The sequence below is a fragment of the Salvelinus fontinalis genome, chromosome 6 (assembly GCF_029448725.1).
Source record: "Salvelinus fontinalis isolate EN_2023a chromosome 6, ASM2944872v1, whole genome shotgun sequence".
NCBI classification, from domain to species: Eukaryota; Metazoa; Chordata; class Actinopteri; order Salmoniformes; family Salmonidae; genus Salvelinus; species Salvelinus fontinalis.
In genome coordinates this window covers 56,328,707-56,356,214 of record NC_074670.1, presented here as the reverse complement: position 1 = coordinate 56,356,214, position 27,508 = coordinate 56,328,707, and the positions used below count along the sequence as shown (strand labels likewise).

Genomic DNA, 27,508 nt, shown 5'->3' with positions numbered 1-27,508 from the left:
AAAGGATCTGAATGAAAAGTTCTGATAAACTGTCAGCTATTAGCATACTGTTGATAATACAAAAGTATTGTACTATTCAAATGACTCTTCAATCTACCCGCCGTGGCTGGTGGTTTTTGCAGATTGTATTCTTGTCTTAAGTCTCCCCATCCATTTTCAATGTATCGTGGTTTTTAAACAGGAGAATTTAATAAATTTGGCTTTTTCTACAATGTTGTGCTTATGAGTTTCTGTCTCGAAATAGCCAGCATCGACGTAGGCATAAGAGAACGGCATGTGTATGGTAATTGTGAAGGGGTTGTGCGGTAGTATTGATCAGTTTCTTTAACACTGATTGCTGCCTGCCAGCATGGAAGTTCTGGAATCACATTTCTATTCCTCAAAGATGGGATGTCATCCAGAACCTATTTGAGGTTTGTAATTCACACAAACGTTTGAGCTGTATATGTTCACTCACCTAGATTTATTGTAAATTTATCTTAAGTGAAATCAAAGTTTATCCATTGATAGGAGTTCAAGTGTTTTACAATTCCATTACTGTAGGACTCCAGAGTGGCGCAGTGGTCTAAGGCACTGCATCTCAGTGCAAGTGTCCCTGGTTTGAATCCAGGCTGAATCATATCTGGCTGTGATGGGGAGTCCCATAGGGTGGTGCACAATTGGCCCGGGGTAGGCTGTTATTGTAAATAAGAATTTGTTCTTAACTGACTTGCCTAACAAAAAAAATAAAAGGACTGGGATTCAATCCAACCACGCTATGTCAACACTGCACATTTTATAGGCAATGTTGGTAAACACTGCATATGTCGGCTCAATCCACATTTTCATTGTGTTTTTTCGACCTTATAATGTGGAAATATAATAAAAAAATACAGGGAAATCATGTTTTTGAATGCACTTCCCATAAAAAAAGTCCACACTATTCTGAAGTGTTGAAGGCAACACATAACTCATCTGCCACAGCAGTGATCTTTAGGGCACAGTTTGTTCATAACACCTTTTGAAATGTATACATTAGCTTTAAAAGCAGTGACACTAGAAACCACTGCAAAGAACAGCTGACAAGTAACAAGTCTGACAATAAGACTACACAGAACTCTCTGAAGATCCAGGTTTAGGTTATTCTAGGTGGGCTTATAGTGCCATCTATTGGGACAATTGTACAGGGTGAATTCTCTCACAGTTCTGCAATGCTGTGAAACCATTAACCAAGAACTCGAAAGGGAGGACTGTTTTACACGTCTTCAGAATGAGGTAATACAGTACAGAAAGTGCAAATAGAGCAATATAAACATGTTAATCTGTCGCAGTATGATTATAAATAAATACAAACATTCAAATAATTTAAAAGGCTTTATTTGTTTGGTAACAGCTTAAACAGCAGGAAAGCAGTATACTGTGCAACATATTTGTTTGTTTTACATTAAAATCCTGTATGTTACTTTGTAATTGCAGAAGTTATGGCTTTTTTGCATTGCAATCTGGCCAATTCATTGTGAATTGATTTTGTATAAGTATCCAAAAATATTGAACTACAGTATAAACAACCATGACTATCTGCAGACCCCAGCCTAAAACCAAAACAATGTTAATCTTTCTAAATGTTTATCTTATTCATATACAACAATACAATGAGCTTAAACATGTTATATAAAGGTAGGGTGTGGGTCAGGGGCAGCATTAGATAATGCCTTGTGTTGTACAGAATTTCTCATAATACAATTAGAAGAGAGGTTAAAGAGTATGTTAAATATATAAGCAACTATATAGATAAAGCAACTACATAGATTAAGCAACTACTGTATGTCAATCAATCACATTTATTTATAAAGCCCTTTTTACATCAGCCGATTTCACAATGTGCTATACAGAAACCTAGCATAAAATGTAGAAGCACGGCTTATACGTAACAAATAAAAAAGGTGAAAATTGTGGTCCATCCAGATTTCAATTTCAGTCAACAACCGGTTGCAACCCAGTCACAGTCTTGTACTCTGGAGTCAAAGTGCCTTAACATGTACTGGGTCAAAGACGAGACGTGTAAAGTTGGTGTCCGAAGGCCATTCATTTTACAGAAAAATCTAAATATGTGTGAATATAATATTAAATCACTCAATTCTTACCCTTCTTTTCACCCAGAAATATTTGTGTTGCAAACTATTAAATTAAGGGAGTTAATGAGCTCTATAATGTCAAAATGTCCTTCAGTGTAACTGTCCGGGTAAAAATTCTAATGACAAAAGTGTTTTTAAAATATAGAAATTCATCCTAAAAATATAAATGAACACCCATGGCCGTGTTAGTGTTTGCAACAATATATAGAATAATGGGCGACATACTGGTCATTCAGTATAACAGGTAAGGTAAGGTAAAAAGCCATTTTAAAGCATATCACATGATGGTAATCATGTGACAGTGTGTGACATCACAAAGAAGACCCATTGAAGACCCTCTATCAATGTGATGAGGTGAGTAAATCTCTCTGAAATATTTGATGATTTCACCTTTTCACCCTTTAGTAACCTTTGTAACGAAAATGCATGTCCTTCAGTACAACACTGAAAATATACTTTTAATCTTATTATTTTATAAAAAGCTCTATTAAATATAAAAGAGTAAGGATAATCTTTATAGGTCAATGTCATTCATTTATATAGATGGCCAAGGAACTGCCTGTTAAATATGTTTATGCATGAAATCCATCCTTAAGTATCACGCTTTTGTTCTTCAGCACAACAAAAGTTTCATGTTATACCACAATGCCACCCGTTATGCTGAATGACAGTAGCTTTGTTATCCATGTTTTCACTAGTTTACAACATTTAATCATGCCATTCATATTTACTTGTTGTATGAATACTGAATATTATCATTGTAAACTATTTCATGACATTTTAAGGTATTTCATGGTACATTATCTTTATGCTGTAGATGCCGTTGTCTAATAAGAAGAGGGCTGCACGGCACAGACAAAGATTAACGCAGATCAAGTTGCTAGGGAGGAAAGACTAGCCAGAAGAAAAGCAAGGTATTGTTTTCATGGTTTCATGCTACTGTCAGCAACAGAATAGGATATAATAGGATATAAAGCTGGGTGGATAATACTTAACATTAAGTTGCACTATTACACTGTAGTTAATGTTTTATTGCACTGCAGTTAAGGTATAAATGATGGATTATATTAGTTAATATAATATTACACACACACACACACACAATTATGGATTAAAAAGGGATTTTGGTTAATAGCTGCTTCATTTTTGTACCTGCATTAAATAGAAATTGACCAGTTACAGTGTAACAATGTATAATTATAACATTAACTATCATGTAATAATTGTGTAATAATGCAATTTAATGCAACGTAAAGTGTTGCCACAGGCTCAAATTATAGTAAAGTGATTATTATTAACATTAGCAATGAAATAGTAACAAAACATGTTTGGGAGAGAAAAGGAGAGGGAGTTGATTTAACTTTTAAACTTTGATTAAGTGTTACCTACTTTTAATAGACTACTAATAACATTTCATGGATGTGAATCCTATTCTGTGCCAGTGTCATAACTTTTCCATTTTCGTTTTTTAGCTATCAGAGAAGAAAGAAGGATGTCAATCCTGATCATCCACCCATCCATACAATGACACAATCTGATGCTGAAAAAGAGGGGAAAATGTAGATTAAATTAGAGGAGGCACCATGAAAGAATCAAACAAATGAATGTGGTGATGAACTTAACTCCAGTATCCACTGGAGGAAACTCTTTTGAGCATCCCCCCTGAACAACTTGTACAAGTACAACATGAACCTGCACCTCCAGAACTGGAGCAACCATCTGAGTCCTTGAAAAATACTATTGTGGCTACTAATAATAGTTCATAGGATCATTATTGTTGTTGCTGAAGGAATCACATTTAATCAATATTTATGGGCCGTAGTGATATGTGTCATTCAGGGTAACAAAATATTGTCGTACAGTATAACACCAGTATTTTATATTAAAATGCAATAACTTTGTTTTGTTGACTCAGATAGACAAAAACAAATCTCAAAGGATGAATTGAAAGATATTTTTGTCGATTTTACAATTTCTTTCAGTGTAAGGCAGGAAGTTTATGTAAAAAACCTTCAATAAATTTTGAGTTGTACCTGTGACACATAAAATATGTGGTATTCAAAATAAAATAATGTCATATTTTCTGGGTAGTTATATTTCTGCCAGTCTAAGCATGGATATAACCTTGGAATTATGAAAAATGGGCATACATTTTTTTTTAACACTTAGTGTTATACTGAATGACATTTTACTGGGGTACATTCATATGAATCACAAATTTTTTATACGTCTTTGACCCAGTTTACAAAATACATTTTGTATTTTTGGGGCCAAATCAATTCATAGAGCTGAAGATTTGCACTGTAGTGCGATTTTGATTGAACGGTAATTTCTGATTGAGCCGACAGCACCTCCTTTGAATGCAGTCTCCGCAAATGCGGGAACATTATCTTTAAATTTCTATTGAGCTTTAGCGCAGGTCTTCAGCGCTACAGATTGAATCAAGGCCTTGGTATCAGTCCTTTCAAAGTTCTCCCTCTGTCTGTCTACATGTGCTGGGAATCCATGATGTCCAGATACTTCGCCTCGATTACCCTTGGCAGCAGGTTAGTCCTGGTGAAGAGATACAGAGACACATTAAACCCAATTAATTCAAAATCAAACTCACTACTGTAGTAAGTGTCATTGAACTACAGTCTTGGTTGTTTTCAATGGTAAATACACCTGTTATACTCTTTGTTAATAGAAAGCCACAACAATCAATTATTGGTGATCTTGAATATTTAACCACGGGAATCAACCCAGCATGTTTTTCTAACCACTAGAGGCTACTGCTACCCTTTGTTCAAAGCCGAAAGCCCCTGGTTCAGATTCCCAGTTTTTTTGTGGACTTCTCTGCCCCCTGCTGGTCAGGAGGTACAATAAAATGTGTTCTATTTAATTATGTAACTGTTACCTGATGGGAATGAGTAGGATCATCAAGAAGGGGAAGATCATCTTAATATAGGGCAGAGGGTACATGCCAAACGCACACAGGATGATCAACTGCAGTATCTGCAGGGCTGTGAAGAAGTGCACCTTCTTCTGGGGCACCCTCCGAATGTAGTGGGTGGGAGGGTAGGAAGTCTGAGGGGAGGGAGAGGAGATGGTTTAACATCATGATTGACTAGGACGTCTGAGGGCAGGCAGAGGGAGAGGAGATGGTTGAACATCATGGTAGACTAGGACGTCTGAGGGGAGAGAGAGGAGATGGTTTAACATTGTGGGTGACTAGGACTTCAGAGGGGAGAGAGATGGAGAAGAGATGGTTTAACATCTTGGTTGACTAGGACCTCTGACGGGAGGCAGAAGGAGAGGAGATGGTTTAACATCATGGTTGACTAGGACATCTGAGGGGAGGGAGAGGAGATGGGGGAAGATCTTCAATGGTAATTTATTTATTTTATCGCTATTTCTGACTTTTGTGACACCTCTGCTGGTTTGGAAAATGTTTTTAATGCTTTTGAGTGTGGGGCGCTGTCCTCAGATTATCTCATGGCATGCTTTCACCGTAAAGCCTTTTTGACATCTGACAAGGCGGTTGGATTAACAAGAAGTTGACTAGGAAGTTGACTAACAAGAAGTTGACTATCTGAGGGGAGGGAGATGAGATGGTTTAACATCATGGTTGACTAGGATGTCTGAGGGGAGGCAGAGGGAGAGGAGATTGTTGAACAACATGGTTGACTAGAACATCTGAGGGGAGGGAGAGGAGATGGTTTAACATCATGGTTGACCAGGACGTCTGAGAGGAGGCAGAGGGAGAGCAGATGGATTAGCATCATGGTTGACTGGGACGTGTGAGGGGAGGCAGAGGGAGAGGAGATGGTTTAACATCATGGTTGACTAGAATGTCTGAAGGGAGGTAGAGAAAGAGGAGATTGTTTAACCCTTTTAGCTGCTCTGCTATTCACCATTACATCACTTATTGCAAATATAGATATATATTTCTACAACAAGGACGACGCACAATACATTCTCCAAACACCCCACAGGGCCGACATCCCAGTTATTTGCAAGAGGAAGCGACGAAGGTACAGAGGACAAAGAGCCGGATGCCTCGTAAGGACCCGGAGAAGGAGACAGGGAAAGCTGCCGTTACTGTCAATACTACTCGCCAACTTGCAATCATTGGACAACAAATTAGACGAGGTGCGATCACGAATGTCCTACCAACGGGACATCAAAAACTGTAATATCCTATGTTTCACGGAATCGTGGCTGAATGACGACATGGATATTCAGCTAGCGGGATACACGCTGCACCGGCAAAATAGAACAGCACACTCCGGTAAGACGAGGGGGGGGGCGGTCTGTGCATATTTTTAAACAACAGCTGGTGCACGAAATCTAAGGAAGTCTCTAGATTTTGCTCGCCTGAAGTAGAGTATATTGTGATAAATTGCAGGCCACACTACTTGTCTAGAGAGTTTTCAGCTATACTTTTCGTGGCTGTTTCATTTACCACCACAGACAAATGCTGGCACTAAGACCGCACTCAGTCAGTTGTATAAGGAAATAAGCGAACAGGAAACCACTCACCCACAAGCGCCGCTCCTAGTGGCCAGAGACTTTAATGCAGGGAAACTTAAATCAGTTCTACCAAATTTCTATCAACATGTTAAATGTGCAACCAGGGGGGAAAAAATTCCAGATCACCTGTACTCCACACACAGAGACGTGTACAAAGCTCTCCCTCGCCCTCCATTTGGTAAATCCGACCACAACTCTATCCTCCTGATTCCTGCTTGCAAGCAAAAATGAAAACAGGAAGCACCAGTGACTCGGTCTATAAAAAGTGGTCAGATGAAGCAGATGCTAAACTACAGGACTGTTTTGCTATCACAGACTGGAACATGTTCCGGGATTCTTCCAATGGCATTGAGGAGTAAACCACATCAGACACTGACTTTATCAATAAGTGTATCGAGGACGTCGTCCCCACAGTGACTGGACGTACATATCCCAACCAGAAGCCATGGATTACAGGCAACAATCGCACTGAGCTAAAGGGTAGAGCTGCCGCTTTCAAGGTGCAGGACTCTAACCCGGAAGCTTACAAGAAATCCTGCTATGCCCTGCGACGAAACATCAAACAGGCAAAGCGTCAATACAGGGCTAAAATTGAATTATACAACACCGGCTATGACGCTCGTCTTATGTGGCAGGGCTTGCAAACTATTACAGACTACAAAGGGAAGCACAGCCGCGAGCTGCCGTGACATGAGCCTACCAGACGAGCTAAATTACTTCTATGTTCGCTTCGAGGCAAGCTACACTGAGGCATGCATGAGAGCATCAGCTGTTCCGGACAACTGTGTGATCACATTCTCCATAGCCGACGTGAGTAAGACCTTTAAACAGGTCAACATACGAGGCCAGACAGATTACCAGGATATGCGCTCCGGCATGTGCTGACCAACTGGCAGGTGTATTCACTGACATTTTCAACATGTCCCTGATTGAGTCTGTAATACCAACATGTTTCAAGCAGACCATCATAGTCCCTGTGCCCAAGAACACAAAAGCAACCTGCCTAAATGACTACAGACCCGTAGTCATTTAGGAACCTGCCTAAATGACTGCAGACCCTACAGACGTCCATAGCCATGAAGTGCTTTGAAAGGTTGGTAATGGTTCACATCAACACCATTATCCCAGAAACCCTAGACCCACTCCAATTTGCATACCGCCCAAACAGATCCACACATGATTGAATCTCTATTGCACTCCACACTGCCCATTCCCACCTGGACAAAAGGAACAGTTATGTGAGAATGCTATTCATTGACTACAGCTCAGCGTTCAACACCATAGTACCCTCAAAGCGCATCACTAAGCTAAGGATCCTGGGATGAAACACCTCCCTCTGCAACTGGATCCTGGACTTCCTGACAGGCCACCCCCAGGTGGTGAGGGTAGGTACTAACACATCTGCCATGCTGATCCTCAACACTGGAGCTCCACAGGGGTGCGTGCTCAGTCCTCTCCTGTACTCCCTGTTCACCCACGACTGCATGGCCAGGCACGACTCCAACACCATCATTAACTTTGCAGACGACACAACAGTGGTAGGCCTGATCACCGACAACGACGAGACAGCCTATAGGGAAAAGGTCAGAGACCTGGCCGGGTGGTGCCAGAATAACAACCTATCCCTCAACGTAACCATGACTAAGTAGATGATTGTGGACTACAGGAAAAGGTGGACCGAGCACGCCACCTTTCTCATCGACGGGGATGTAGTGGAGCAGGTTGAGAGCTTCAAGTTCCTTGGTGTCCACATCAACAACAAACTAGAATGGTCCAAACACACCAAGACAGTCGTGAAGAGGCCACGACAAAGCCTGTTCCCCCTCAGGAAACTAAAAAGATTTGGCATGGGTCCTGAGATCCTCAAAAGGTTCTACAGCTGCAACATTGAGAGCATCCTGACTGGTTGCATCACTGCCTGGTACGGCAATTGCTCGGCCTCTGACCGCAAGGCACTATAGAGGGTAGTGCGTATGACCCAGTACATCACTGGGGCTAAGCTGCCTGCCATCCAGGACCTCTACACCAGGCAGTGTCAGAGGAAGGCCCTAAAAATTGTCAAAGACCCCAGTCAAAGACTGTTCTCTCTACTACTGCATGGCACGCGGTACCGGAGTGCCAAGTCTAGGACAAAAAGGCTTCTCAACAGTTTTTACCCAAAGGCCATAAGATTCCTGAACAGGTAATCAAATGGCTACCCGGACTATTTGCACTGTGTGCCCCCCTCAACCCCCCCAACCCCTATTTTTACGCTGCTGCTACTCTCTGTTTGTCATATATGCATAGTCCCTTTAACTATACATTCATGTACATACTACCTCAATTGGGCCGACCAACCAGTGCTCCCACACATTGGCTAACCGGACTATCTGCATTGTGTCCCGCCACCCGCCACCCACCACCCACCAACCCTTCTTTTACGCTACTGCTACTCTCTGTTCATCATATATGCATAGTCACTTTAACCATATCTACATGTACATACTACCTCAATCAGCCTGACTAACCGGTGTCTGCATGTAGCCTTGCTACTTTTATAGTCTCACTACTGTATATAGCCTGTCTTTTTACTGTTGTTTTATTTCTTTACTTACCTATTGTTCACCTAACACCTTTTTAGCACTATTGGTTAGAGCCTGTAAGTGAGCATTTCACTGTAAGGTCTACACCTGTTGTATTTGGCGCACGTGACAAATAAACTTGGATTTGATTTGAGTTGACTGTAGATACATACGTTGAAGTTGGAAGTTTAGATACACCTTAGCCAAATACATTTATTTAATCTTAGTAAAAATTACCTGACTTATGTCAGTTAGGATCACCACTTTATTGTAAGATTGTGAAATGCCAGAATAATAGTAGAGAAATTTATTTATTTCAGCTTTTATTTCTTTCATTACATTCCCAGTGGGTCAGAAGTTTACATACACTCAATTAGTATTTTGAAGCATTGCCTTTAAATTGTTTAACTTGGGTCAAACGTTTCGGGTAGCCTTCCACAAGCTTCCCACAATAAGTTGGGTGAATTTTGGCCCATTCATCCTGACAGAGCTGGTGTAACTGACTCAGGTTTGTGGGCCTCCTTGCTCGCACACGCTTTTTCAGTTCTGCCCACAAATTTTCTATAGGATTGAGGTCAGAACATTGTCATGCCCATTCCAATACCTTGACTTTGTTGTCTTTAAGCCATTTTGACACAACTTTGGAAGTATGCTTGGGGTCATTGTCCATTTGGAAGACCCATTTGCGAGCAAGCTTTAACTTCCTGACTGATGTCTTGAGATGTTACTTCAATATATCCACATAATTGTCCTACCTCATGATGCCATCTATTTTGTGAAGTGCACCAGTCCCTCCTGCAGCAAAGCACCCCCACAACATGATGCTGCCACCCCCGTGCTTCACGGTTGGGATGGTGTTCTTCGGCTTGCAAGCCTCCCCCTTTTTCCTTCAAACATAACAATGGTCATTATGGCCAAACATTTCTGTTTCATCAGACCAGAGGACATTTCTCCAAAAAGTACAATCTTTGTCCCCATGTGCAGTTGCAAACTGTAGTCTAGCTTTTTTATGGTGGTTTTGGAGCAGTGGCTTCTTCCTTGCTGAGTGGCCTTTCAGGTTATGTCGATATAGGACTCGTTTACTGTGGATATAGATACTTTCGTACCAGTTTCCTCCAGCATCTTCACAAGGTCCTTTGCTGTTGTTCTGGGATTGATTTGCACTCTTCGCACCAAAGTACAATCATCTCTAGGAGATGGAACGCGTCTCCTTCCTGAGCGGTATGATGGCTGCGTGGTCCCATGGTGTTTATACTTGGGTACTATTGTTTGTACAGATGAACGTGGTACCTTCAGACGTTTGGAAATTGCTCCCAAGGATGAACCAGACTTGTGGAGGTTTCCAATTTCTTTTCTGAGGTCTTGTCTTATTTATTTAGATTTTCCCATGATGTCAAGCAAAGAGGCACTGAGTTTGAAGGTCGGCCTTGAAAAACATCCACAGATACACCTCCAATTGACTCAAATTAAAGCCATGACATAATTTTCTGAAATTTTCCAAGCTGTTTAAAGGCACAGTTAACTTAGTGTATGTAAACCTCTGACCCACTAGAATTGTGATTCAGTGAATTATAAGTGAAATAATCTGTCTGTCAACAATTTTTGGAAAAATGACTTGTGTCATGCACAAAGTAGATGTCCTAACCGACTTGGCAAAACTATAGTTTGTTAACAAGAAATTTGAGTGGTTGAAAAACAAGTTTTAATGACTCCAACCTAAGTGTATGTAAACTTCCGACTTCAACTGTATAAATAGATACATATATATAAATAGATACATATATATAAATAGATACATACTGTATAGATTAGACAGACAGACAGACAGACAGACAGACAGACAGACAGACAGACAGACAGACAGACAGACAGACAGACAGACAGACAGACAGACAGACAGACAGACAGACAGACAGACTTATGTATGTACAGTATGGATGGATGGATGGAATAGACACACACACACACACACACACATGCCCCTATTTTTCTCACTCTCACCTGTTCTTTGAGGAGGAGGAGTATGCGGTCAAACATCTGGTTGCCGTCGAGGGAGGTGGCTGCTATGTAGAGGAAAAGGCCGTAGAGGACAGGCTTGGGGATCCACTGCAGAGGGATGGGTAACAAGAACACTGACAGGCCGATCAGGATGTTAGCCGTCAGAGCCGTGATCCGCGTCTCCTTCACATTGACAATGCTTTAAACCGACAGAAACAGAAACAGGCATTCTTGAAGAGAGAGCCTCTTGTTTAGTCTCATTAGAAACACCCACCAGCAATCTTGTTTCAACAGATTCCAAATAGAATCTTGGAGATTGCACAGACTACAGGAATAAAAATGTTAAATGAACAATCTTCATTAAAGTAGGCTTAAGTTGGCTTCATATGGGACTGTTCAACCGTTCTTGTAAGTAACTGCTTCAAAAATAAATAAATACATGTTCACAACAAGTTATGCAGAAAACTGCCTCTAAATCTTTGGTCAAGCTGCCCTCACTCACGTTTCATAGAGGTGTCCCCCCTCCACGTGCAGCTCCACCTTGGCCAGCTGACGTGCGTGCAGGGAGGAGTGTGGGAATGCGGCGTGCATCCACGGCAAACCCAGACACGACATGAGGATGTTGATGAAGCCGGTCAGCATCAGGTCCCAGTGGAATGCAGTTCCCTTCAACAACCTGAAACATTATCACATAGACACAGAACAGTTTGGCATTATACAATTCAGACATACATGGACTAATCGTGGACCATGGATGACATCGCGTTGGATAGGCTACCAACATACTGGCTGGATAGGCTACCAACGTGTTGGTCAAAGCCAGTGCTTAATTTGTAAATCGGAAGGTGCTGGAACAAAAGAGTGGGGCACCGAAAAGCATTGCATGCATATCATGATATTTGCGTAGTGGCATAGAGCAGTAGAGTAGAGGTAATTACAGAAGTAAATTTTTACATTTTACATTTTAGTCATTTAGCAGACGCTCTTATCCAGAGCGACTTACAGTAGAGTGCATACATTTTTTTTATTACATTTTTTTACATACTGAGACAAGGATATCCCTACCGGCCAATCCCTCCCTAACCCCTAACCCGGACGACGCTATGCCAATTGTGCGTCGCCCCACGGACCTCCCGGTTGCGGCCGGCTGCGACAGAGCCTGGGCGTGAACCCAGAGACTCTGGTGGCGCAGCTAGCACTGCGATGCAGTGCCCTAGACCACTGCGCCACCCGGGAGATGTGGCGCAGTGGCACATATGTAGCACACATGTGAGCCACCAGAGTCTCTGGGTCTCCTCACAATGTAGCATTGGGGGAATTTAACACGGAATTCCAATTGGGAACTCTTGAGTTAAAAGCACCATAATACCCCACAAATTATGGAAATGGCAGGCTACTTTGAAACTGACAAACTGAGTATCTGAGATCAATGAAAATGACCTTGTTTTGAATCCATCAGTAGTCTAGGCCTGTGTGTGTGGACGTATATTGTAGGCTTCAATATGAGGGAGAAATTATAGTCCTAAAAATGCTTTCCAGTTTCACTGACTCTCCCAATGAATCGCAGCTCACTCACTGGTGATGGCATAATGCACGCATGCCAAAAGCTTCTCTCTCTTGTTTTACTTTGTAAAACAATATTTGGAAGTTTATCAAATATTTGGTTAGCCTACAGCTGACAAATTAGAGTATTCTCCTTTCAGTGTTAGACATTTGCTTTCCAACCTGTGTTTTCCATGATTGTAGACTATTTGAAATATTGCGAATGGCCAGTTTTGTCTGCATGCTGTTTGTTCACTGACAGATTTGTTGCACGTTCCCTACTGTAAGCTATGCCTCATTGGGCTACACTCCACAGCTAGGCTATTTTTTAAATAAGCAATTTATCCTCTGTGGCAAATATTTTGTCTTTCTCATGGTATAGTAGGCTATTCTGTATTATTTCATTCCTTTCGGAACACACAGCAGTAACTCTATAACTTTGGAAAATGTACTTCAATCTATCAGGCGTGCTGAAGCTCCTCCAGAACCCTTCGCGCGGCTCTAGAATTAACGAAGAGGCAACTCGAATGAACTTTGATCGCGTTTGTTAGAATTTTTACATTGCAAAAAGTGACAATTTTTCATGCCACGAGAGGTACCGAATCCGCCACAAATTAAGCACTGGTTAAAGCCTTACGACAAAGTCATATTTAATGAAAACCAAATACAATATACAGAATAATAGAGTAGCGTTAAAGAGTATACTATACAGTTGAGTGTGTTGAAAAAATGCATGTGCTGTGCTACAGCAAAAGTACATCATTGTGACAAACTCTCTTGCAGGTTTGTTTGCAATCATCAAACGATAATGTAATGATTCTGCAATATTCTCCTGGCGGTGCAGTTATGTCCACTTTGCAACACACGTTCTTTACCTAGAGTATAAAGTAAAAAATATATAAGATCCTACTTGGCTTCGGGGACGTGGGTGAGTGATATGACAATATTCTGGTCGATGAAGATGAGCAGCGCCAGGAGGAAGCCTAAGCCTACAGCGCTCAGACAGTTCATGCCCGTCAGCTTGTCAAACTGGGCCAGCCTGAAGATCTTCCCGTTGTGGAAGTTGAACACAGGAACTGTTTTGAAATGTTGGGAACAGTTTAGAAATGTGGCATGATTTGTCTTGTGGCATTTATATAGTCTTTTTCAAGGCTTGCTTGAAACATTTTGATGAATGACAAATTGGCCATTTTAAAACAGACAATTCCCTTTTCTGAACAATAATGTGCACTACTCACGCTCTACATCAAGGAAAAGGAAGGAACCAATGAAGGAGAATATAACGACAGCGATGGGTAAGGCACAGTCAGACACCACCTCCCTCACTTTGGCATGCAGATAAGGACTGTGGGAAGAAAACCAAGCCACATAGCAGTATGTCAACTATGCATTGGGCACAGAATAACATTTTGCTACTCTAAATTATATAAATTGAATTTAGCAGTAGACGGTTCGACAATGAAGTGTTTAGTGCTGGGCTGGAACAAAAACAACCAGCAGACTGGAGTTGGAGACCCCTGAGATAAAGTGTGTCCTTTAGCCACCATTGATCTGACAGTGGTCAGCCTGACAGTGGTCAGCCTGGCAGCGGTCAGCCCGCATATTAGTGCAACTTGATCTGAACTTACCTCCTCCTCAGCTGATAGAGGGCATACCCCAACCACAGAGTCCCCAGCATGAGCAGGAGACAGAGGATAGGCCTCTCCCTGGTACACAGGACCAGAGACTCGGGCAGAAACACATGCGTGTCATGCTTCACCACAGGGGCCCCATGGCTGGTCCCACTCCCCAGCCTCTCTGTTGCATTTGCAGCCTTCTCCATTAACTCCTTGATCTCTAGAAGCACCCGCGTGCTGTTATTGGTTGCCAGCGTGGGCCCGTGGTAGAAGTAATTAAAGACTATAGGGAGAGAAAGAAAGGGGTAGAAATAGGGATAAGGGCAGGGAAAGAAAGAGTTAATTGTGCAGCCCAGGGATAAGGGACAGACCGCAACATATGTATACGCTCGTCTGCCACTTCCTCAGCCACTGACTTGTGCTTAACTCAAGGGCGTCCTCCGGAACACATGTCAGTTCCCTTCAGAGCCTGCCCGGGGGGAATGGTTTGATTGCATGCTTCGCTCGCCTCTTAAAGACTGATGGATATATGCTGGGTACATTTACTGTGCAGATGACGGGCAGCCCGCTTAGATTCCTCTACATTTACACTAAGACGGATTTTCCCGGCGGGCGGAACACCTGAATATGTTGTGTAAATGTAAGCCCCCCATCCTCAGACTCACCTTTGACAGTGCCTTTCACCGAGTCCCCAACAAAGGCTATTGAAATGAACAGGGCTATGATTTCCTCTGATGAGCTGTAAGGAAAGGGTATAAAATAAACACAGAGTATACCCCTTTATCTGAACAGAATAAACCACAGACCAAGACATAACAAACCAAGGCAAAGTCACACACTGATTACAAGTGAGTACCTTCAATGAAATGGGATGTTTATGGGAAAAAATGAAGTCAAAACAGACAGGAATGTCACATGTTTAGTGGGTTCAGTAGTCATGCTGTCAAGGTCCTTTCCTAACTACAAAGTTGAGCCTAACAGAGCTGAGCCAAGCTGTACTGCAATGGCCTGAACTGGTCTGGTTATACATCCAGCAGAAGCCTTATTCACTGAATGTCTGTTTGTCCACTGACCGTTTGAAGAGCTTCATGAACAGACTGACATTCAAAAGTGCTCCCAGGATGAGAAAGAAGCTGTTCCACAGGCCAATGCAGGCATAGAAGGCAGGGAAGTCCAAATCGTAGTCATCACAGATTCCCCGGATCACTACAAACATATAAAATATCAGACAAATAGTTCAAGTCTACAGGATATTGATGTAGTATTTACGTTGTCCAGATGTTTAGTAGACATACCGCTAATAAAGATGGCCAGGGGTGCAGTAGTCAGTGGGATAACCAAAGGAGCACCAGCAAACAGAGCGTAGATCACTCCTCCGATGCTCTGGCCAACGATGACTTTCCGGACATCTATCAAGAACAGACCATTATAATGTTATATAAGGCAAAGATACAGATACAGTGAGTGACTATATACATTTTTAGGATTCAATCAACAGAAAATATAATTTATTTGAATTTAATTGAAAGCTGAATTATTCAAACATTTCAGTCAGGGTCATTCAGGCTTTGACAGATGGACAGGCACAAGACAGGGGGATAGAGAGACATCCAGATGATTGTACCTATCTCTCCCCGCGTGCTCTCATCGTTCAGCGAACCAAAGGCGATGTTAGGAAGTAGAATTGCAATGTACAGGAAGATGGCGGTGGTGGTGTACTTCAGCCAGGAGCGGTCTTTGCCGTACATACCTGTATGGACCAACAGGTGAGCCGCTTACAACTTTGCCAACCAAACAGAAAGCCGTTTACAACTCTGCCAACCAACCAAAGAGCAGTGTACAACTCAGCCAACTGTGAATACAGGTATAATCTTGGATATGAACTGGCTGTGATAATCGTAATGACAACAGCAATTGTAAGGTGAAAGATTGAGCTTTTTTCACAAGTTTAGGCTATGTGATGTGTTAAATATGATTTAAAAAACGGTGTATGTCATATTGAAGTCAATTATCAAAAATAATTATCCATGACCGGTCTAAATAGAGGGGCCGTAACGGCAAAGGATCTTTTAAAATGTAGTGACAGGAGGAAGGCTAAGCTTAAAAGTTATACCGTCTGTGAAGTCGGAGGGATAGAGTGGTAGTCGCCGACGAAGATCCTCATAGATACCTTGGCCAACTTTAAAGAAATCTGCACACTGTGGAGAAACAAAGGTTTTATTGATTGGTTGAACTATCCTGTACTATTATGTGGTCTGTAGGTCTACTGCAAAGCACGTGGTCCTTTAGGGATAATAAAGTCTTTATATACAGTAATACAAGACACTAAACCAGACGAGCCTGAAACCACAACATCCACCACAGTTGTGTTTGTTAAGGCACACAGAAAGAAAAGCCCTCTGGAATAAGTATTTGACATGGATTATTGTGGATGCGTTGGTTGGTTATTCAAAATAATTTTTACTAAGGTACTTCAAGTGCAACTTTTCTTTAACCGGGCAGGCATTTCTGTGTTGCGTCTCTACACACTAAGCCCAGAAATTTCCCCTTGATTTAAGAAGGCTACATAATGAAGTACTTTGTCGTTACAAGAGCCTAGATGCAGTCTGCTGCCAGGGAAAAGCAACAGTTTGGCATACAGCTGAATGTGCAGTCCAGCTGCTTACCATTCCTGAGGACTTGATGATAGAGGGGGGAAAGGGGTAAAAAAAATTGGCTGAAGTATTACTACATAGTGGAGCAACTCTTTATATGTCTGGATAAAGGAAAACCTGAGGGTGGTCCATCTCCACATGGGGGAAATCTCATAAGGGGACCACACCACTAACAGGGAAAATACTTTTATCATGCCGCTTTAAAGGAATAGTTACTCAAAGTAAAAGTAAAGTATTTTATTTGCATTTTAGCTTATTTTCAACTTACAGTGTTTCATCCAAACCAAATTTGGTTATTTACATCCAGAATCTTTTGAATGAAACAACCACACCCTATGTCGAAAATAAGCTTGAAAAACAGTGAACCATCTCTTTAACTAGCAGGTACAGTGACTTCGGAAAGTATTCAGACCCCTTTGACTTTTTACACATTTTGTTACGTTACAGCCTTATTCTAAAATGGATTAAAAATACAAAAAATACTCAGCAATCTACACACAATACCCCATAATGACGAAGCAAAAACAAGTTTTTAGAAATGTTTGCAAATGTATTAAAATAAAAAACAGAAATACCTTATTTACATAAGTATTCAGACCCTTTGCTATGAGACTCAAAATTTTTGCTCAGGTGCATCCTGTTTCCATTGATCATCCTTGAGATGTTTCTACAACTTGATTGGAGTCCACCTGTGGTAAATTCAATTGATTGGACATAATTTGTAAAAGCACACACCTGTCTATGTAAGGTCCAGGGGTTGACAGTGCATGTCAGAGCAAAAACAAAGCCATGAGGTCAAAGGAATTGTCTGTAGAGCGCCGAGACAGGATTGTGTCGAGGCACAGATCTGAGGATGGGTACCAAAACATTTCTGCAACATTGAAGGTCCCCAAGAACACAGTGTGTAGATTGATGAGGGAAAAAACAATTTAATACATTTTAGAATAAGGCTGTAACCTAACAAAATGTGGAAAAAGTAAAGATATCTGAATACTTTCCGAGGGCACTGTGTTTCCAACTGAACAGTGAAGCTGCTACGTGTTGGCCATGTCAGTCCCAGTCAGATTGATGAGGTAGCCCCTGCCTACTTTTAGTGTTTTTTTGCTGCGTGGGTCTGTTTCTGCATGGATCATCTGCTTCTCTGTAGCTGGTTTCTCATTGACCGTGGAGAGATGATGACGCTGGTGCACCAGCTCTTGTTTGAACTCCTCCTGGGTCTTGGCGTCCAGCAGTTTCTGTCTGAAGGAGATGTCTGAGAACATGGTGGCGAATGTGCGGCCCAGCTCGATAGCTGTCTTGGTGCTTTTCTGGGGGAGCGAGAGAATACTTAGAGAATATTTGAGGAACATAATGGAACTATTAAGATATTAATCAGTTGCCAGTAAATTTCTCAACTCACAAAACACATAAATATGGGCATTACTGTAACATTGCCACAGACATATTGGTATTAGCGTAATATCATGTTCTGCTTGTTAAATTGTAGATAGGTCAAATGGAGCATTACCGTCCTAGGTGGGGAGAGAATGAGGATGACATATCGAGCCTCACAACAGTTTGCTCCCCAGTTCTGTGGTCTCTCCAGACGGGCGATGCAGACGTGGCGTCTCTGGAGGCTCTTCACATTGCATCTGGACAGACGGACACAGACAGACAAATTCAGTCAAACCTCTTGTCCCTACTCAGAGGTTTGACTGTGTTGGAAACATTGCTTACGTAAAGTAATAACAAGTAATGACCGATAATACAGTATGTCAGCTGCTACTCACAGGACACAGAGCCAGGACTGCTGGTAGCGGACTCCAGTGGCAGAAGCAGTCACACCCTGAATGGTCTCGGACAACAATTGCACTGGGGAGAGCAAACAGGGGTACTAATATCAACGAGTGTATCTTTTCTAGTACATTGAAAAACAAAGCTAAATCATGATAAATGTTTTCACTGAGATATTAGGCCTACCTTGATATAATATTCCATCTCATTTATCACCAATACCTTACGTGCTTCAAGGGATACTGCAAGATTTTGGGGATTCTACTTACCCAGAGTCAGATATAAGTTTTATGTCTGTACGTGGAGTTTAAAGATAATTGATGTTAGCTTATTGTTAGCTTAGCACAATTGCTGGAAGTCTCCGGGCACAGTAGCCAGCTCCTCTCAAGAGCAGGGAAATTGACCTAACTATTCCAAAGCTGGGTGGTTGGTCATTTATAGTCTGACAAAGTTATACGTAGTAATCTATCATTTTTACATACAGACATTTTACTGATAATCATAAGAAACGAGATTCTATCAACCTCCTCATTTTAGAACTACATTGGCTTCTTCCAGCAATTGCCATTTGCAAACTGCACTTTGCATTTTATTCCCTGATGCACACCATTGTCCTCATCTCCTCCTGTGTCTGTGAACACAGTGTTCATGACCTCGTCCATGTCACAGCTCCCGTGGCCGTCTTCCGTTACATGGGTCAGCATGCACCTTAGCACCTCGTCTAGAGTGGTTGCCTTATCATCCAATAGGATACTGGCCTGGGCCAGGAAGCCATCTAGGTCCCGGTGGCCACGCACTTCCTCCTGGAAGTTCATCGGCTTCACATACTGGTGGAGACAAGGCCAGGGAAGATGTTGGTAGGAGTAGACTTGTAAATGATTCCAACACCATACAGATTCACTATGCGTAACTCAAACTTTCTCATGCAAACATCCCATTGAAGTTAGTACTCGGTCTGGGTGAAAGTTTGATTTCAAATATGTCATAATTCCACTGGGATTCACTTCTCTGGTTCCTTTAGCTAATATTAGAGCTGTACAGAGAGTGTTGTAAAAGAGTAGCTTACTTTTCTTGATGTGTTCAGGAGCCCAACCCCAGGGTCATCCCCAGAGTCATCTGGAACTACAGATGAAAGGTTTTTAAGTCGGCATCGTTTTCAACAGACCACATAGGCACATAGCTCTCAAGAGATCTGTTTCTCCGTATTTATAAATAGTCAGTTCTGACAGCAGGTGGAATAGTAGAAGGACACATAATGACAGACTGTTTATTTCCTTGACTTCTGAGGAAGTCTTGGCACTGACTAGTACCTCATTACTGTAACAAAATGTCAAAATATGGAAGCTAGACAGAGAATAGTAGTTTTTGGCAGCCCTTGGTAAATACTATTTCATTGATTAGTATGATGCACACACGCACACGCGCACGCGCACGCGCACGCGCACACACACACACACACACACACACACACACACACACACACACACACACACACACACACACACACACACACACACACACACACACACACACACACACACACACACACACACACACACACACACACACACACACACACACACACACACACACACACACACACACACACTGACCTGAAATCCCTGTTTGGATCGGAGTGTCATAGTAGTCCTTAGGTGTATTGTCATGGTTCCCCACTTTGCCCTCAACACATTCCTCCCGCTCCACATCTCGCAACTCTTTAGACACAACAACACAGCAAAGGTCAGAGGTCAGGGATTAGGATACCCTCTCCAATGTCATAAATTACCATGCATGTCCTTCACTGTAGTGCCTTGCTTGATGTTATGGTACATTCATATATGAATGATGGAAAGTACAGTTGTACTTCCAGAACCTTGCCCTCCAAAGACAAACCTGCAGAAAATGCATAGTGTTAGCCTAATGGATGTAGCTACTACAATATCGATTGATTCAGTCAAGATGAAGACCCTGTTTTGCTCTCAAGGTTAAGGTATTAGACAAGGTCAACAGTATTTAGAGTATGAAGCTATTGGTCTGCCCTCTGGCTGTATTACCATCTGTTATAGAACACACAGTACAGAACATTGAGGCCCTATAAAAGAATCCCCCTAAAACCAGAAATGGCACAATATAACAATAGACGTCCCCTCGTAAATTTTCATCGTATTGAAGAGAAATATGTGTTGTAGATTCATGCATGTTTTATGAGAGAGAAAGAGGGCACGAAGACTGTATCCATAAACAACAATGCAGCTTGATCTGGTAATTAGCTTGGCTGAGCTATAACTTTGCACACATGTGATATATGAGTATTCCTCCATGGCATCGGCTCATTTGTCATCTACCTAGTTATTTACTAGTTCGTTTCTTTGTTACTACCGCTAAAGGCCTGACGGTGCTCATTGGTGCATGAAATGAAGCATTATCATAAATAACCACTGCAATCAGTGCATATTAGCTTTGCCCAGAGTGATCTACAGTATGTCTTACCACTGGTCGGTACCTATTCAAAATTGATACATTTTGTCAAACAAATATGAAGTATCTCATCACATCATGTGATATAATGTCATGTCACATCCTATATATTATCCTATGACGTGATATAATGCAATGTAACATCCTATCTATCATCCTATGATGTGATATAATGCCATGTCACATCCTATCTATCATCCTATGATGTGATATAATGCCATGTCACATCCTATCTATCATTCTATCATGTAATATAATGACATGTCACATCCTATCTATCATCCTATGATGTGATATAATGCCATGTCACATCCTATCTATCATTCTATCATGTAATATAATGACATATCACATCCTATCTATCATTCTATCATGTAATATAATGCCATGTCACATCCTATCTATCATCCTATGATGTGATATAATGACATGTCACATCCTATCTATCATCCTATGATGTGATAGAGACCACAGCAGACGAGAGCACCGCTGAGCAAAGGGATCAAAGTCAACAATGAAACTCTGTTCCATACTCACCCATCTCCTGGAAAACATATCCATTCTTTGACCTCCCAGATGATGGAGCCTCTGTGGGGAAAAGAGAGAGAAATATGGGAATTAAAAAAGAGGAAACGGGAAAGTCTGAGTTCTGCAATGTCAAAGAGTGTTTTCGAAGTTTTCACTTGAATCGATAAAACAATCAGTCAAGCCAGCTATAATGTGTACCGAGAGACTGAACAAATCAATGTTGTAAATGTTTAATTACTCATGACATATTTGTACTCTGGCTGTACAACATAGATAGCATAGGCCTTACAGTATACAGATGTAGGATCTTCATTTGATCACCCTGTTGAAGGAGAACTTTCCTGCGGTGCTGGAAATATAAAGCGTGTAGTGTAGTTGAGGTTTAAAAAGCTTCTGAAGTTTGTCATTTCCACTTAGAAATTTCAAACCTGATTTTCCCTTAAGAAAAATGTACCAACCCCTACAAAAATGTCCATTAATTATAATCCACCTAATAATTCACATTTCCTTTTGCTGCAGGATTATTTTCCTGTTGTAGCAAACTGGCTTAAATTAAGATCCTTCACCTGTATTGGCTATGCTTGGTGAGATGCATCAGCAAGCGTCATGATGTCCCTTCTCTTTATACTGTATGTAAACGACTTTGTTATTTCCACATGGGATATCCTGTCCTCTACGTGTTACTAGGACATAGTGGAACCTGGCACCATACAGTGCAAAGTGAAAGGTTAAGGGTGTAGTAGAGAATGTCCCCAGGTCTCAGTGAAAATGGATCTGACAGAGAGTGGATCTGACACAGAGCTGACACAGAGTGAACCCCATGTTCCTGGCATTATCATGCCTTCAAAAACAGCTCACAGAATGCAGGCGACAACAATAAATGACGTTCGTTAGCTTTCAAATCCACCGGCAGGCTCGTAGCACTGAAATGCCTGACAGAAATACAGCAGCTAGTTGTTTATAAAGTCATAGCATTGCAAATGGCATTACTAACATGGTTGAAGTCAATTCCATTTAATCTGGAAGGTTTTTATTTCCTATGAATTTATAGTTTTATGTATGCGTCTGTAAGGAGTAATATTGTATTTTGTAGAATGCCAGAGCGCTATAAGAAGTTGGAGGAGGTGTCTTCTCATATGTCTTTAATTTATATAATTGAAAGTGTCAAGACATTTGATCCCCAAAAGAAACACATGAATTCAGTTAAGTTACCGTGAACCTGACCCCAACCCCAGATGGTGTTTGAAGGGCATGAGGAAATGTTTGTGTGTGTAGTCAGGTATCTCATAGAGACAGTCCTGTTCCTAGCAAGGTCCTGGGAGAGAGTAGCCTCTCAGCCTTTCTACCATAGAAATAAAACGACTAGAAGAGAGAAAAAAATTCAGACCACAGCACATCGACTTGAATGGGAGTGTCCGTTCAATGAATTCTATTTCTATGGCTCCAGTATACTGTATCTCTATGGTGATTAGAGGGAAGATTCTCATGCCTCTCCCATTTCACAGGGTTTCACCTCATCAACTGACTGAGGACCTTACGTAACAGGGCCCTTATGTGACTGTCTGAGCAATGTGTGAGGAGACCCTATGATATTTAATGGCAGCCTTTTTTGTGTGTTATATAGACGACCACTTGGCAAGTTCAAGTCTTCTGTCAATAGTGCATATTTTAGGTCATGAACATCTATAGATATAATTATAATTATATAATATTTTATTTATTTATTTATTTTTATTTAATTTGACCTTTATTTAACTAGGCAAGTCAGTTAAGAACAAATTCTTATTTACAATGACGGCCTACCAAAAGTCAAAAGGCCTCCCGGTGATGGGGGCTGGAATTAAAAACAAAAATACATGAAACAAACGTAAATGAAATCAAATGCATAATGAAGTGGTCATAACGCACTGAAATACTTCCTCATACGGATGTATGATCCCTTACAGTGTGTTATTGTCATCTCAGAAAGACACGGACTAAATAACAGCCATTAAGATCGTTGTAGATGTTTCCTACGTAAACACTGAAATACTTCCTCATACGGATGTATGATCCCTTACAGTGTGTTATTGTCATCTCAGAAAGACACGGACTAAATAACAGCCATTAAGATCGTTGTAGATGTTTCCTACGTAAACACTGAAATACTTCCTCATACGGATGTATGATCCCTTACAGTGTGTTATTGTCATCTCAGAAAGACACGGACTAAATAACAGCCATTAACATCGTTGTAGATGTTTCCTACGTAAACAGATGTAACAGTAAGGTGTACACATGCAGTAAAGGATGATCCCTGTGGGCTGGTAAAGTCTTACCAAGACATGTAAAATGTAGTACCAATTGAAGCCTACTGTACACCTCCCTCCACTACAGCATGTCTCCTCCCCAGGGCTTCTTCATGTGCTTGTGCTTGTGGATGTCCTGTTTAGAAGGCTGTCTGACTTCCTGAGGACGCTGTCTCGTGGTGTTGACAGAGATGTACTGTCCTGCTGCTGGCCGCATGGCAACTTGGCCATCGAAATCAATCCCCAAAATAGTTCCTTCCACTGTCCTGCTCCTGGTTGTATTCAGTTGCTAAAATGTGTATCTTCCTGTTTGCTTTGGAAGGTGAAATTGTTTTATTTTGTTTTTATTCAATCTGCTTTTAATTGACCACATGATCTATTTTGCAGTCATATTGCGCTCTGAGGCAGATTCTTGGACTAGAAATAGAGTTTTAAATTTGACGGTTTGATATTTCCAGCATGTTTTTCATTAAAATGGCTGTCTTGTTTCCAGAAAGCCATATGGGGTCTGAGCTAACATGTCTTCAGAACAACTGCTGGAGGGAAATTCTATTTATCTCCTTTTATATTTCTGTTCTAATGATGCTGTTTGGTTTGTCTTGCCTTCTATGGTATGCTAACATATCATTCCTATGTTCTCTTTGAGGTACACAGTATGGTAAACTGTATGGTAAACGGTAGGCTTAACTGTACGGTTAACGGTATGGTAAACTGTATGGTAAACTGTATGGTAAACAGTAGGGTTAATGGTATGGTAAACTGTATGGTAAACTGTATGATCAACTGTATGGTAAATTGTATGGTAAACTGTATGGTAAACGGTAGGGTTAACGGTATGGTAAACTGTACGGTTAATGGTATGGTTTCAGCTCTACGAATGACAGCTAATGAGGGAATATTTGTGGTTTGGGGAAAAGTTATTACCTTCAATAAGGACAAGAAGCTAGGTTCATACCTGGGGCGTGGCTAAGAAAGCCTCACTATCGTTGTTTAGGGAAAAGGCTATCAGCTTAAGGCAACTGGCCTTGGGAGTTTAGAAACAGAATAGCCTTGTCCTAGTTAAGTCTTTTCAAATAGTACATTCAGCTAATTGCAAAAAGTGGGAAATGTTATGAATTCTTTATTCTGTTTGAGCGGTATCTTTTACCCCCTTTGGGATAAATATTATCAAGGTCATAACCCCTCTGGAAGAATGGGATACATTTTGCTAAATCAAATGATTATCTCCCCTTCTGAAATACAGTCTCCACATATTGTATAATTTATGTGGATGAGAAATTAAATGAATGAATAAAAAATGCAGGACTACCGTAAACATGAAAAGCAACCGGCAGAAAAATAGTCCTACTGCCTCACAGGTACAGGGTGTAATAACATTAACGGCAGGTTGTGTTGTGTTGTGTACTGTAGACCATGTCACTACGCCAGTGTGAAAGCAAGACATACAGCTCTTTCTACCACAATACCTTACACCAGTGAGAGTGCTTTTGCATGCCAGGTGAAGTGATTACCTCGTCAAGGTGCACAATAGGTTTGTCTCCGTAAAGATAACCGAACCAATAGTGTATGATTGTGGGTTTCTGGCATCAGAATCTCAGATGCCACCTACTGCCATTGTGCTCTCCCGTTGTTTCAAGGCACTGAAGCCCTACCCTGCAGCTGTGCTGACATTACAGATATGCACACACATGCTGTAGAAAAACAAGGAAATCAGTCAAAGTATACCAAGTTCTAGCTTGGTGCCAATACATGAATACTAAAAGACAACTTCAAACAGTTGCTTCTCCTTGACACCAATTCTGTGTGGCAATGAGGGATAATCCTTTTGGAGGCAAAAAATGTAACGAAGAGAAAATCGAGCTAATTATCTTCCGTTTTTAAGTGGATTAAATAAAATTATATCTCAAGCCTGAACATGCTGGTTCAAAGTAAGACCACAGGGAAGAGCGTCTTATCCTCTCCATGAAGTGCCTTATTAAATAATTCCGTATGGTCATGATATTTGTATTATTAAATAAGTCTCAACAAACCATCCCAGGTCTAATAATACATTCAACGAGTGGAAACCTTGAAATTTACCAGATTAGAACATGTGGCTTTTTTCTACTGCATAATCTTACTTAATCCCTTGCCTGAGAAAATTCAACCAGAGCAGATTAACCCATGAAGACCACAGAAGAGCCAATACAGGAAGTGGAAAGGGGTGGATGCCCCAATGATCACTACAGAGATTGTCTGAGCTACCTGTGTCATACATATTTTTAGGAAAAGGCTGTGCTATTAATAACTGCCCTGTTGTGCTATTCATATATAGTGCCCTGCATACTGTAACTAATTGGTTGGTGGCATGCAGCCGTCTACATTGTTTGTACAGTGAGAAGTTTGTGTGGTGAAGGACTTGAGTTTGTAAGACGTTGTAGTTCAAATGAAATTAAATCTAATTTTATTAGTCACATGCGCCGAATACAAAAAAGGTGTGGACGTTGTGGTTGTATGTAGCCTATATGTAGGAATAAGTAGGAGGTTATCTTGGTGTTTGGGAGGACGACTGTTACAGAGGCACATCTTCTGCCCTAAGAAAACCCACAATACTATTCACCTCAGGCAAACAGTCCTGCGCCTCAGACAAAGAGTCAGTCACCAAGCAAACAACCCGAGTCATATCAGAAATGGGTCATATCAGAAACGGGTCATATCAGAAACGGGTCATATCAGAAACGGGTCATATCAGAAACGGTCAAATACGCATCAGATGATATCCTTGTTATGTTCACCCATGGGCAACCAGATAAAATGTGTCAGCTCACTTCAGAATGATAGTTAACGGGTGCAGCTGCACTTCCCATGGCACGGCCAGGCTTCCATTTACAGTCATATTGTAAATATTGACCCACACCATTTGCTTTTGAAATTTCCAGCTGTCCAGGCCAATAAAGGCATCTCATTTAGCATGGTGGAAAAATATCAAACTTGATTCATACAGTAACCAGTTGTAACAAGTTGTAAGCACACGTAGACAATGCCACAGATTCATTTAAAAACAATACTCACTCACACATTATACATGTAAAACTAGACAAAAATCAAGGCAAGTCTTGTTGAAGTGTAAAAGGACAGTGCTACCCTAAAATTCAACTTAATCACTAAACATACAACACTTCCCTCCGGGTTGTCAGGTGTAAAGTCTGGAAGGCAAATGGCACACGCTTGCACATGTCTGGCACAAGGGTTCTCGGGTTGCACAGCAGGGAAACCCTCCAATCCTGGGCAAACTGACTTACCAGATGGCACAAAATGAAGGACCTTTATGGCTTCCATAATTTCCAAGTTTTCAGGTGAGAGACCCTCCCAGGTCAACCCATCATCCTCAGAAGTTCTAGTGGGATCACTTCACCTATACTCCCTATGCCCACAGTGCTCACTGGAGTTCACACTCAGGAA

At 41.3% G+C, this 27,508-nt stretch overlaps 1 protein-coding gene across 1 annotated transcript; it reads right to left on the bottom strand.

Moving 5' to 3' along the window:
• Positions 1-1,340: 1,340 nt before the first annotated feature.
• LOC129858181 (solute carrier family 4 member 11-like) lies at positions 1,341-27,498 on the bottom strand. The gene is made up of 20 exons (XM_055927208.1): positions 27,349-27,498; positions 21,789-21,839; positions 20,384-20,488; positions 19,837-19,892; positions 19,378-19,597; positions 18,767-18,848; positions 18,505-18,628; positions 18,086-18,304; positions 16,457-16,541; positions 15,968-16,093; positions 15,639-15,752; positions 15,417-15,549; positions 15,009-15,082; positions 14,356-14,626; positions 13,966-14,072; positions 13,638-13,803; positions 11,688-11,861; positions 11,189-11,384; positions 5,011-5,180; positions 1,341-4,667 (listed from the first exon to the last, which is right to left on the bottom strand). Exons 1-20 carry the CDS (start codon positions 27,383-27,385, stop codon positions 4,601-4,603), a joined length of 2,577 nt encoding a protein of 858 aa, XP_055783183.1. The 5' UTR covers positions 27,386-27,498; the 3' UTR covers positions 1,341-4,600.
• Positions 27,499-27,508: the final 10 nt, after the last annotated feature.